The sequence below is a fragment of the Echeneis naucrates genome, chromosome 10, assembly GCF_900963305.1.
Source record: "Echeneis naucrates chromosome 10, fEcheNa1.1, whole genome shotgun sequence".
In the NCBI taxonomy this organism is placed as follows: domain Eukaryota; kingdom Metazoa; phylum Chordata; class Actinopteri; order Carangiformes; family Echeneidae; genus Echeneis; species Echeneis naucrates.
In genome coordinates, this window is record NC_042520.1 from 25,286,854 (window position 1) to 25,299,911 (window position 13,058).

The following is a 13,058-nucleotide window of genomic DNA, read 5'->3' on the forward strand; positions in this document are numbered from 1 at the left end:
ATAAAAACACTCGCGGCTCTCAGCCTCCGCAGCTTTCAGCTCTGCCCCCGGTGCGTCGCCCTCCATATCACCTACAGTGGCAGCACCAGTAACTGGGATAGGCAGGACGCCCTGTTCCACCAACTTGGTACACAGCAACTGTTTGAGTTCCGTTTTTGTTGAACTGTAGGAAACCTGCACATGATAAAAATTGGCCAGAATCAACAGGTCTGCTTTTTTGCATTTATCAATCTTAACGAAAGATGGACTAGTTACAAATCATCCAGCGCAAACTCCATAATTTCCCTCACACACAAAAACCTGCCAACCAGAAGCAGAGAGAAAGAACGAACTTACAAAGAAACAAAGCGCGACAAGAAGATGGACGAGCCCCCAAACCATGTTATACCCCAACATAAGGCCCCATCTTCCCCAAGTCCCAAGTAGCCACCGATAAAACAACTGTTGTAACAATGGATGGGATTTTATTTACAAAGTGCTCTAGGCACAATGTATACCAAAGATAAACTAAAGGTGAGCTCTAGGCTTCAGGGTCAACCAAGGCCAAAACAACAAATAAAGGATTCCTAACTATAAAACAAAAGGCTTCCCTATCCAAGAATACTCAAACAAAAGACAGAGGACTTACCTCCCTGCCAAACAAAAACAAGAGAAAAAAACACCATAAACCAAAAATAGCAGTCCACCTCTACTGCTCACAAGTTCCTAGTGCGGCACCAAGCAATCTAGTGTGTCTGGTTGGGAGAGGGGGAAGATGCGCCAATGCGAAACTCCGGGGAACCTTGTTAAAGGAGAATGCTGCATTTAATACACCACAGTAGACTCATAGGTTATAGCCTAGATTACATCTGTGGTATATAAATTAGTCTGCCCTTATCTTTTAAAATTCCTCCTTTATTGTCTGCATTAGCAGGTGGCCATGAAATACCACAAAGGCATCCAGCAGCCCTGAGTGCCCTGGCTACTTTATGGATAGCCCTGCTGCTTGCTGAGGTTCTCAGCGTCGTCAACAGCATGTATGAATATACATATGAATAAATGAATATATTATTCATTCATTCACTCATCTTCATTCACTTATCCATTTCCGGGTCGCGGTGTGCTGGAGGCAATCCCAGCTCACACTGGGTGAGTGTGGGGTACACCCTGGACAGGTTGCCAGTCCATCACAGGGCCAACACACAGAAGCAGACAAACAACCAGTCACACTCATTCTCAGACCGACAGAACAATTAAAGTCACCATTTACCCAAAGTGGTGGTAGAAAACCCACACAGGCACGAGGAGAACATGCAAACTCTGCACAGAAAGGCCCCACAATAAGAAGGTCGCGGTTTGGGGAACTGACCTTCTTATTGTGGGGCAACAGCACTAACCACTATACCGCTGAGCTACCTGAATGCATTATCAAATCAATTAATTAACAAACAAATACATTTATATTTTATTTTCCTGTCTGTCTTGTTTTATAAATTATTCCATCTGGGATAGATTTATTACAAATAAATTCAGAAATAATAATAAAAAAAAGCTAACAATAACAACAAAAACTTCAATCCCTTACCTGAGGCAAAAAAAATACCACAGCACAACACATCGAGTCTGGAGTAATGTCAGCTGTCAACTATTATTGTGACAGCTATATTGTGATGGGCAACTGGGAAACATTGCACACACATTCAGTGGTCTCTCTGTGGAATTCATTGGCCTCCTAGTTCAATAGGAGCGCCTGTTTATTACTGCTTGCAGCTTTATTTTTTCATTATTTTTCATTTAAAATGTATGTATTCAAACTGACATGATCAAATTATAGTTTATTTTAATATTTTGTTATTATGAACTACTTTATATTTGATCTCCTCTCTGGCTTCTTTTCTGTTAATGATTGTGAGTATAACTTGCTAATTTTCTCAACCTGCAATCACTGTTGGACTTTATGTGAACTAACAGCAGATCTCTTTCATTTCCAGACAGGCCATATACGATGCATTCAAGAGATTCTGCCTCAAGTATCCCGGTCTGCACTAGCAATGCCAGGTTGGCACCCTGGGACCAGTATCAAGTTTGAATCATGTCTGTGCTTCAGCGGAGTGAAATCACTGTCTAATTCTGACTTTTTCACATCCACTGCAGAGAGATGGAGTGTGCCTTGATGCCCCAAAATCACTTGTTCAATTATCAATATCAAATATCAATTGTTGTGAATGAATATTAAGAAGTAAAACCAGTGAGACAGTTCTGTAAAACAGCTGAAGCTGTTTTCTGCACTTGTCCTCCATTTAATTACAGCCATCATCCTTCAGCGAAGGCCACTCCATTGTGTTCTCCATGCCTTCTTTTTCCTACGTTAAAAGCCTGGGTTGTCACTGTTGAAATTAGCTGAAAATCAATATTTTATATCTGAAAGTGCAATGAGTGAGTCATGTTTGTTGTTATTTTCATTACAATGCAATTAATCGTTGGAATATTGGAACCTATGTTGCTGAGATTCAGATTCAGTTGCTGTTAATGGAACAGTCTGACTGTATGTGACCTAATGTAAACATAAAAGTAGAACACCACCTCCAACCTGTGGTGGCATTCCCATCCAACATGGTGTGTGCTCCTTGTGGCTTCATTTTACTGATGCCAAGCCGACCTGTGTGTGGATGTGAGCTTTATGCTGTGTCAGTTTATCAAAAACATTTAGTCTCTGCATGCTCAAACATGCTCTAAAGAGAAGACTGATGAGAATGAAATATAGGAAGAAATAGCTCATAGGAGGGAAGAATGAGCTGAGCGAGTGACAGTAATAACATCACATACCAGAAAAGTATGGATCATATTGAAACTGCTTTTGTCAACAGGACTACAGAAGAATTCTGAAACAATTTGCACCTATTCCTGACTCATATATGTTGTTTCATATTTAATTTAATTAGGTTTTCCTTTTTCTAGTTTACCAACCTTTCAATGCTCCAGTGCACTTCTGCTGTGCTGTTCCATTTCCACAATGTTTGTGCCACTGACACAGCCAACATTCTTTGTCTTGATATGGCTGTTTGTCGTTCACTGCACTTCCAGTAAATACAATTTTGACTTTTTTTTTTTTTATACACTGGTACACATTTTGTAGGTAAGAATCCAATTACTTAATTCCTGCTGATTTAGAAAAAAATTAACCAAAAAAACTAATTATTATTATTATTGTGAACTAAAATGTTTTTTAAATATGGTGCTCAGGTTTCTGTGAATTTTAAAACCTTGTGTTAATGATGAAGTGTTGTTTTACAAGGTCATCTATGAAATTATCCATTCTTCAGAAATAAAAGACTGGTACAAAGTCTTTTTCCTCTCTTGTCAACAAGAGCAAATCACCATGTGTGGTTGGGTGTTTTTGTTTTCTAAAAGTGGTGTCTGATTATTTTATAAATTATTATTTTGCTAAAAAAAAAAAGATGTAAATTTATTTTGATTATTAATATTAATATCACACTAATATAATGAAATATGATTATGATTTAAGCAGATGGGTTCATACCTCGCTCTGGATGATCGCATTAACAGTGTTCAATTCATTCTTATTTTTTGTCTTTTGACTAAAATGCCATTTGGTTTTAATCAAAATTTTGTCATATGTAATGCTATAGTTTTTATCAAGTTTTAGTCAATGAAATACCATAAAAATTTCTGTCTAACGAACTCTGTTATGTTTAATCCATGGATGATTTAGTCAACTTGGTTCGGGGAATGTCAACAATGAAATTACATTTGTTTCTTTATTATTCAATCAAATAGAATTCATTTGCAACCAAAAGAGAGATTTGAGAGTAAAAGGTTGCATTCAACTGTTTAGAGAGCATATTTCTTGAACCAAATCAAAAATCATGTTTGTAAATAAAAGTATATGATAATTTTGCTTATAAATCAGTCTTCTTTGTTTGCAAGTTAAAAAGGTTTGCTTGCTAGTTCAGCTGCACTTAATGGGCTGGGCCTACTACGCTGATGGATGAGAGAATTTTTATTGGTGGGTTTGACTTGGCTCCAGAGTAGGCTACACCCACTGTTACACCCACAATTGCCTTGCTTTATGAGATACCAGGAGATAAGTTGATAGTCTATTGCTCTTCGAAATTGATTTCAATTTCGAAGAGCAATAGACTATGTGTTTCCCATAAGTAAGAAATTATAATGCCCGTGTCAAAACACAGCAGAGAAGACAGAGCAGAAGAGGGCAATAGCAGCACTGTAAACAAATCTATTATACTCTGATGTATTCTCATGTAGTCAGAGGGCTTGCAGCAGCATGGTGTTTGTCCCTCTTCACTTGCTACTTTCAGCGTGAGCAGAGAACATAGAATGAGTGAGTGAGTTACAGAGAGGTGTATATAACGTAGGGCAAAAATCTAAATCACACTTAATTGAACTTTTTGCCTGGATTACAGTTAATGAACAAGGCTGTTTATCCACTGGGCAGCATGGCAGCATAGTGGTTTGTGCTGTTGCCCCATAATAAGAAGGTTGTGGAGGTTGCATGTTCTTCCCATGCTTGTGCGGATTATTTCCAGGTATTCCGGTTTCCAGTTTAATTGGTGACTAAATTGCCTATAGGTCTGAGAGTGAGTTGTTGTTTGGCCCTGTCTGTCTCAGGGTACCCCGCCCTCGCCCAATCTGAGATAGGATAGACTCCAGCACCCCCTGCGACCCAGATACAGATGAACGAATGAATGAATGGATATTTATCCACAGTCATATATAAATTATATATAAATATAAATAAAAATGACATGCAAGCAGCATGACTAAAGCAGATATTAAAGTCAATGAAATGGTTCTATCAAATGAAGTACTGTTCCAGGTCAAGATGAAAGTATACATATACATTTTGATTGCAGCTGGCAGGAATTAGCTTGTGTATCGTCCTCTCGTATCCTTCTCTTAGGGTACTCTCATTATTTGTAATTTTAGAAATGCTTGACAACTAATGATTTCCTTTAAACTAAAATTTCTCATGAAAAAAAAAAAACAAAACTATTTAAGCTGGTGACTGTGAGACAACTCGACTCGTACAGAAGCACAAGTCTGACTTCCACTTTACCATAGCTCCTGAGGATTGACGTCTTCTTCACATGTTACATCATCACCTGTGTCATTACTTTCATAAACACGTGTATCCTGCAAGCTGTGTCAGGTGAAATGTTGTTGTCCATAAGAAATGCACAAATATGAAACACCTGCTGTTGGGACAAATAGGAACTTTCCACCACATTAACTACTAACAAACCCACCTTTCTTTCTTAAATACTGGGTAACATGCTGTCGACCCTTTAATTCCTTATCCTCTCTTGATTTCTCTTCTTTACATGTTTTGCTGTCTGTGGCAAACAGTTGCGCTGCCTGCAGCTGATTCTTCTTCTTCTTCTTCTTCTTTTTTAACTGTGTGTAAATGATCTGTAGGAGGCACCTGGACGACAGGCCGCTGTGTGTGTGGAGATGGAACGGCTCCATGCTGGAGGGTCCTTTACAAACCCCCCATATAAAAACAAACTGCAGACCTCCAGTGGACGATCTTACATTGTGCCTGCAACGCTGCTGTTTCTGTTTTTAACCCTGCTGTGTCGAACACCTGTCCGTTCTGTCATCACCCTGAAACTCTTTTTCATGTTTTTATCAAGTGTGAGAGACTTTCGTGTTTCCTCACTCTTTTTAATGTTTAATGTTTTTAATTTATTCAACGTGACGTTTTCAGAGAAGGTGTTCATTTATGGTGCTGAATACAAAAAGAAAAGTAAAAAAAATGGCAGCTCCTCAACTTTGTTTCAGGAACAGAAAAGCTGGCCATCTATGTGTCCAGGAGGAACAAGGTTGAAGAGTGAGCAGGTCAGGACACAGCTGCAGTCTGGTGCTGCAATGTCAGATGCAGACTGAGGCTGGAGTTTGGTTTTTATAAAATGTCTAATAACCTGCAATTTTTTATTGACACCTGGTGCTATGATGATGTTTTATGCTCTGTTAAAAACAACATTTTACACTTTTCCAACTTTTTAAACAATCAAGTTATTATTAATTGTAAATAAAGTGTTTTGAGTGTGTTTTTTTTTTTTTTTTTTTTTTTAACAGTGCTTTTTAGGTTGATGTGACTGAACTGAAATAAACCATCTTAGACTTCTTGTCCCAAATAAAGTTGTGTGAAAAATCAAATTTTCTCCTCCTTTATCTTCTGATAAGAACCACACAGTTTCACCCAGTTCTAAGCATTTATACTGCATTTACTAACCATGTTCTGCCAAAGTCTCTGTCTCTCCCAGTTCCTCTCCTCTCTCTCCCTGTCCTCATCCTGCAGGTGGTGACTCATCTCCATCCCATGTTCCTGCAACACCTGCTGGTCCCATATCTTCATGAATTCTGTACTACAGCTCAACTCCACGAACTTCATGCAGCAACATGTTCCTGCCTATAATCAGGGGATCTGTTGGGTCTCTTTAAATAAATTTATAAAGAGTTTGGTCTAGACCTGCTCTATATGTAAAGTGTCTTGATGATGTTGTGATTTGGTGCTATACAAATAAATCTGATTTGATTTAATTAGATTCTTCTTCTTCTTCTTCTTTCTCTTCTTCTTCTTCTTCTTCTTCTTCTTCTTCTTCTTCTTCTTCTTCTTCTTCTTCTTCTTCTTCTTCTTCTTCTTCTTCTTCTCGGATTTAATGGCGGTTGGCAAAAAAACATTATGATGCATTACTGCCACTGACTGGGAGTTTGGTCTAGACCTGCTCTATATGTAAAGTGTCTTGATGATGTTGTGATTTGGTGCTATACAAATAAATCTGATTTGATTTAATTAGATTCTTCTTCTTCTTCTTCTTCTTCTTCTTCTTCCTCTTTTTCTTCTTCTTCTTCTCGGATTTAATGGCGGTTGGCAAAAAAACATTATGATGCATTACCGCCACTGACTGGGATGGAGTGTGGATCGAGAGTTTTCGAATTTACTAAGCGACACTTAAACAAAAATTACAAAATGAAAAAATCTAAATTATACTTTTAATCTAACCTGTTCTTTGAAGATATTGTAGCAGAGCGTCATCTGTTTTGTGAGGCTCAAAATTAGATCTTTTCTTTCTTCATTACAGTACAGTATCGCATGTTCTATTTTTCCCTGTTAATCAAAATAGTCAAATTTTCCCGAGACGTGTTTCTTTACTTTATACAGTGGGCTGTTTAGTCCTGATATTACTGTTTCCTCGCTGTGGGATCTTGTTGTCTTTCTTGTGACTCCAACTCTTTGAATTCTGTAGTACCGCCTGCCTGTTCTTTCTTCTTCCTATTGCTTTTGCCACCTTTATTTTAACTTGTGTTTGCCCCTTGATGTTTCCAAAACAAATAAAGTTATTGTTACCAGGACATTGTAAATAAAACATTTGTGATTATACATAACTTAGTATCATATTATCTTTTTCAGTAGGGCCCCTGGAATACTGTCGGTGTATTTGTGTAGTTGTTCGAGGAATTCTGTTTGTCGATAGTTGCGGACAGGTTTCGGTGACTCCTCGTCCCGCGGAGTGTCGTGACAGGGTCCGACAGAGCTCCTTCTGTCGCCGGTCCTGCCTCACATCTGTGAGTGGGTGTTTGTAGAAGCCGGACAACGTCCAGTTACAGACACATTCAAGTCGGTCTGAAACCGACCGACTACAGATGCGTCTCTAGCGAGCAGAGTCAAGCAGCAGATCTAGTAAAGCTCCATACAGCCACCGCGTGTGTCTGCAGTGGTTTGAACCACACAATGCCGGCGTTAACCAGCGTCCAGTATTACACATATTACCGCAGCTTTCTGTAAAATCTACTTAGTGTTTTCTAAAGTTACATAACCCAACCTCCAGACCTAAAAATAACGATTAGCGTGGCAGAAGCTATTCGTCACAATCCCTTCTCTTTCTTTCTTTCTTTCCTTATATAAAGAGGTTGGCTGCAGAAAAATAAAACATCCGGCCCAACACATGTTGACTGGCCCTTATACAACAGAAGTGTTGACAAATATGGACCAGACCTGGGTTATCAAACCGGGCGTAAACCAGAATAAAGCATGGGTCAGATTCATTTTAGAATCTGGAGGAGAGGGCTTTCTGTCTATCTAATATAATTTGATATGATAACACACACACACACACACACATATATGTATGTATGTGAGTGAGTGCCAAATTTCTGGTTCTGTACAGGTCCTGCACAGAACCAGAAATTTGATGCCATGAAGTAGGTGGTGTAAACGTGTTCTTTTGTTTGCCAAAGGATCACAAGAAAAGTTCCATTCCTCAGTCTAATGTTTAATTTGAGTTTTAAAAATCTTGTACAAGGACATTTTCTGTTCAGAAAATCACAGTCAGCCAAGCCTCCCAGCAACTTTCCAGAAATAGATGCATTATTGAAGTTACTCACGATAATACATATATTCCAAACCGTAATGTCATTGAATGCTGCAGTTGGGGAGGAGCTATGGTTTAGACTTAGCCCTCACTTTGTTGGTGCACAGGCTGGTCCCACCCTCTTGGCACATGACCACGATGTAAAGTACAACCTCCTTTCTTATTTCCGTATTCTGCCTCATGTGTCTTGCACTGCTGAACTTTCTTAATCTTTATGTGTTTTATCCCCCATTCGCCAGTTTTCTGTTTTGCTCATTTAATCTTAACTTGAAGGGCATAAGTGAGTGCAGAGAGTGAGTGTGTGTGTTTTTTTTGTTTTTTTTTTTTGTTTTTTTTTTGTGAACGTGTGGGTGTAAGCTGCAGGAAATTTACTTTCTAAGTCATGACCTGTCTCTCTTTGTATTAGGTCTTCACACCGTGGAAATAATGCTTTGAACCTTCTTTAATCGATGACTTAACATTTCTTCATGAGCAAAATTGCAATAAGCATTGTAAAAATAATTAAAGAATACGCTTCATCACCATTTCATCAAATCAAATCAGATTTATTTGTATAGCACCAAATCACAACAAAGTTACATCAAGGCACTTTACATATAGAGCAGGTCTAGACCAAACTCTTTATAAAATTATTTAAAAAGACCCAACAGATCCCCCGATGAGTAAGCACTTGGCAACAGTGGCAAGGAAAAACTTCCTTTAAGAGGCAGAAACCTCGAGCAGAACCAGGCTCAGGGGGGGCGGCCATCTGGGGGGGGGGGTGTAGGCAGGAACATGTTGCTGCATGAAGTTCATGGAGTTGAGCTGTAGTACATCACAGCAGTGCAGCTGATGCTCATAATCATCCTCTCCGGTGTCAATTCTACCAATACATCTCTAGTATGACAGTAGTTCTCTGAGTATATCCCAGCAAAGAGAGTGCGAGCATTGCAGCTTAATAGTAATCTTCATCTGAACTCATACTTGTGTGAGTGAGTTCTTTTAATCTACTGTGGTTCTTCCGCATGGCCAAAATCAGTCTCTGTATGCCCCTTGTGTGCAGCAGTTCATCCCCAGTGATCTGATGCAGGGCCTCTGTCATATTCTCCATCACCTTTATCAGAGGCTCCAGCTGGATCAGATATTGGGTTTGTACCTCTGCTACATTCCCCACCAGACACAGCTTCGCCAGGCGATTGACAGCTTGTCTCAACTTAGCCTGAATGTCAGCAACAACCCGCCGCCTCATGGAAAGGTCCTGCTGTTGGGTCTGCATCTTCTCAATCTGGTGGTCAGCCTCTTGGATGTCACGCTGGGCTTTACAGATCTGGGACTCTAAGTCAGACACCTTGTTTGAGTATGATCTCACCTGAGATTCACAACTCTCCACCTCCTCTTTGGCTCTGTATACAGCATTAGAGGCCTGGACCCTGTTCTCCTCACTAGCCAGAGCTATAACTGCCCCTAAAGCAGATCAGTGACAAAAAAAAAAAATAAAAAATACATGTTTATAATGTGAACGCTCCAATGACAAATCCTAATTTCTGTAGTCATCATCAGTCCCCTATTTATTTCAGGTAGCTATATTATTGTACAACTTGATATCATCATGATACATAAAATAACCTGCATGGCTACTGCTTGCAGTTTTTACTCACCAGGAAGCAATCCAATGATTGGGATAAACATTATACCAATCCCAACATTCCTCATTGTTTCTGCCTCGTCTCTCTTCTGCCTCATTTGGTCAACTGTGTCTTCTGCTGACCTCAGGTTTCTCCTCTCTCTATCCAGAGCTTCTCTATAATTCTGCAGTGAGGATTTGTTTGACTCCAGTTGTTTTTTCAGCTTCATTAACTTGCTCTCCATCTTCTTTTTCTGCTCCACTAAATGACACTGGTGTGCGATCATACGCTCAGTCTGTTCATCCATGGACTGAAGCTCTATTTTGGCAACCTTCTCCGAAATTTCCAGCTGCGTCTTCATGTTCTCAATCTGGTGTCTGATATAATAAAAGTCCTGGCTCCCAGGATGGATTATGTCTCCATTTACACTGCAGAGAATATCTGAGACATTGATGAAGGAATGAAGCCCACGCTTGAGTGGCCCAATGACAGCCTGGGCCAGTTCTCTCAGCTCCCAGTACTGGTGCTGGTCAGCTCTGATAGGTGAAACAGTAAAGGTCTCAAACCTAGAGGCCAAGCACACAGTCCTCTGCTCAAACAGTAGTCAGTTTATATTTAGGAGGCCTAAATCATTATAACTGAGTATTGATAGCAATAAAAAAGGATTGATCAAGCTGTTGAATATCATCCAGCATGCCTCACACTGATAAAATGATGATGAAACAGCATACACTTTTTATGTGGGGATCTGCTGTTGTCCTACTTACCAACAGGCCATGGTCTGTGAAGTCTGCAAATGAAAGCTGGATCCTGAATCACTGCAAGTTAAAATCAAAGACTTTATATCTTAATATGACCAATTCCTTCTTTAGTCAAGTGTTTTTTTCTTTACAGAATAAATGCTGCATATAAGTATCGGTGCATTATCTTTACTTAGTAAAGAAACGGACAGGGGTTCTGTTACTTTGTCCTGAAAAAAGTGACTTGTGATCTTCTCCATCAGCAGCATGACAAAAAATGTCCTTTGTTGATTTTCTGTTTTCTTGTTGCAGATGTTTAAACAAATTAAGTCTACTTATCAGCCTGAACGTCATCATATTTATACATATAATCCTTTCATTCATGCATCTTCTACCACTTATCTGCCAGATTGCAGGAGCCAATATCAGCTCACATTTGGTGGCTGGGTACACCCTGGAGCGGTTGCCAGTCCATCACAAGGCAAACACATAGAGGCAGACAGAGACGAACAACCACTCACACTCATACCTATGGGTAATTTAGAATCAGCCAGTGATGCTGATGTTCTATATTAATGTTGCTGTGAGCTGTTGAGTTGAGCCGTCTCATTCATTAAGGCCAGTCACATTTACTCAATGAACATGTTTCTTTAGACTGTGCAAGTAAGCCAGAACACCTGGATGAAGTGCACACAGCATGTAAATTCCACACTGAAAAAACCTCCAGTCCCAGGACCTGGAACCTGAAACTCACTGCTGCTGTCATTTTCAAGGATCTCAAGCCTCTCAAAAAAGTTTAGTATTAACTATATCACTATCAAGAGGTCCTGGTTGAGGCATTGATTGACCCGCAGTGCTCTTCAGCAGCTACCAGGGAACACAATGTTTCACATGTTATTTGCTGTTTAACATAGCAGCAGACATATTTAGCTTCCTGAAATATGACTCGTTAAAGTGCTTTCCACCTAGCAGCAAATATGCTGTAGACAGGAATCTAAGAATAAGAGAGAGGAAGTAGTACTTACATTACAGCTGCAGCCTCTATACACTTCAATGTCGTACTAACTCCTGTCTCTTGTCCTGTTTGAGCTTCAACTGGTGATGTGTTCTAAAGAAGCCTCTGCCCCCTGTTCCATTCTCTGATGTTCACACTGCTCTGTTATTTCTACTCAGAGGGCGTAAACTGGGAAGGAAGGGAGGTGCAACCAAGCAAAGAAATGTTGAGCACAAATGTGTGTGTGTGTGTGTGTGTGTGTGTGTGAAGTCATGTGATTTCACAGAAGCGCTGTGATTTCCAAGCTGCAGTTAAGTAACAAGGGCAGTGGGTTTATCCTGTAGCTAAAAAGGGGCTGGTGTTTCCTTCAACCACTCTGTAGTGTCCATACAAGGCCTGGTGTCTTCGACATCAGTGAACATCTTTACACAGAACTGCCCATACACAATTGTATTAAATATATATTTATATTTATGTGAAAATATAAAACAAAAGCAAAGCCTACATATAAAATTTGGTGTAAAATCAATGAGAACAAAAGGCTTATTGACAAATACAGTATGTCTTCAAAATACATGTACTTTTAGTAATTTGGCTTCTCTCCAAAGAGACTAAGAAGTGAGGGACATGAATACAGATTCAGTGCTGTACGTGTTACAATAATACACATTATGTATGTATATTAGGGCAGCGCGGCAACATAGTAGTTAGCACTGTTGCCCCAAAATAAGAAGGTTGCGGGTTCAGTTCCTGAGCCTGGGGCCTTTCTGTGCCAAGTTTACATGTTCTCACCTGCATGGTTTCCTCTGGGTACTCCAGTTTCCTCCCACCAGTTAGAAAAATACATGTTTGCGTTAATTGGTGACTCTAAATTGTCCATAGGTGTGAGTGTGAGTGGTTGTTTGTCTCTGTGTGTTGGCGATGGACTGGCGACCTGTCCAGTGTGTACCCCATGCTAAGAATTAGGAAGAGTACAACACAGAGGGGTCTGGTCTCTAACCCTAACCCTGGTTAATGTGGAATTCATTGAAAAAATGATAATTGTATAAAAACAAGATGATTCTACAGTCACATTAAATTTGCAGTTCAAAAGCAATACTGACTGATACCTCTGTGAAGGCTGCTTTGGAGGAGGAAAGTCTATCAGGCAACAACATGTATTATTTTCTGAACAGTTAAAATGTTATATGTGTTTGGACTGCAGGTCAGCATTAACCTAAAAATGCCATAATTTCAGTAAAAACATCACAAAATGTTCAACGATGCAGTGGCCCTCTTCAATCTTAATCTGAATATAATATTGTAGCTGTAATTGTGTACCAGG

The 13,058-nt window shown here is 39.6% G+C and overlaps 2 protein-coding genes across 3 annotated transcripts in view; one reads left to right on the plus strand and one right to left on the minus strand.

Annotated features, from left to right (window-relative positions):
* abhd18 (abhydrolase domain containing 18) overlaps positions 1-3,905 on the plus strand; it is a 51,001-nt gene extending 47,096 nt beyond the window's left edge. For both annotated transcript variants that reach the window (XM_029512508.1, XM_029512509.1), the window contains one exon: positions 1,971-3,905. In XM_029512508.1, coding sequence (XP_029368368.1) covers positions 1,971-2,028 — 58 coding nt within the window. In that variant the 3' untranslated portion in view covers positions 2,029-3,905. The remainder of the gene's footprint in view (positions 1-1,970) is intronic.
* Positions 3,906-9,145: 5,240 nt separating this feature from the next.
* On the minus strand, positions 9,146-11,927 carry LOC115049904 (centrosome-associated protein CEP250-like). Its single transcript, XM_029512519.1, has 4 exons — positions 11,766-11,927; positions 10,768-10,818; positions 10,034-10,566; positions 9,146-9,839 (listed from the first exon to the last, which is right to left on the minus strand). Exons 2-4 carry the CDS (start codon positions 10,776-10,778, stop codon positions 9,331-9,333), a joined length of 1,053 nt encoding a protein of 350 aa, XP_029368379.1. The 5' UTR covers positions 10,779-10,818; positions 11,766-11,927; the 3' UTR covers positions 9,146-9,330.
* Between the last annotated feature and the right edge of the window lie 1,131 nt (positions 11,928-13,058).

Coding starts and splice junctions, on each gene's coding strand:
- LOC115049904 (XM_029512519.1), bottom strand. Junction 9,840..10,033: donor AATCATTGGATTGCTTCCTG/GTGAGTAAAAAC, acceptor GATCTGCTTTAG/GGGCAGTTATAGCTCTGGCT.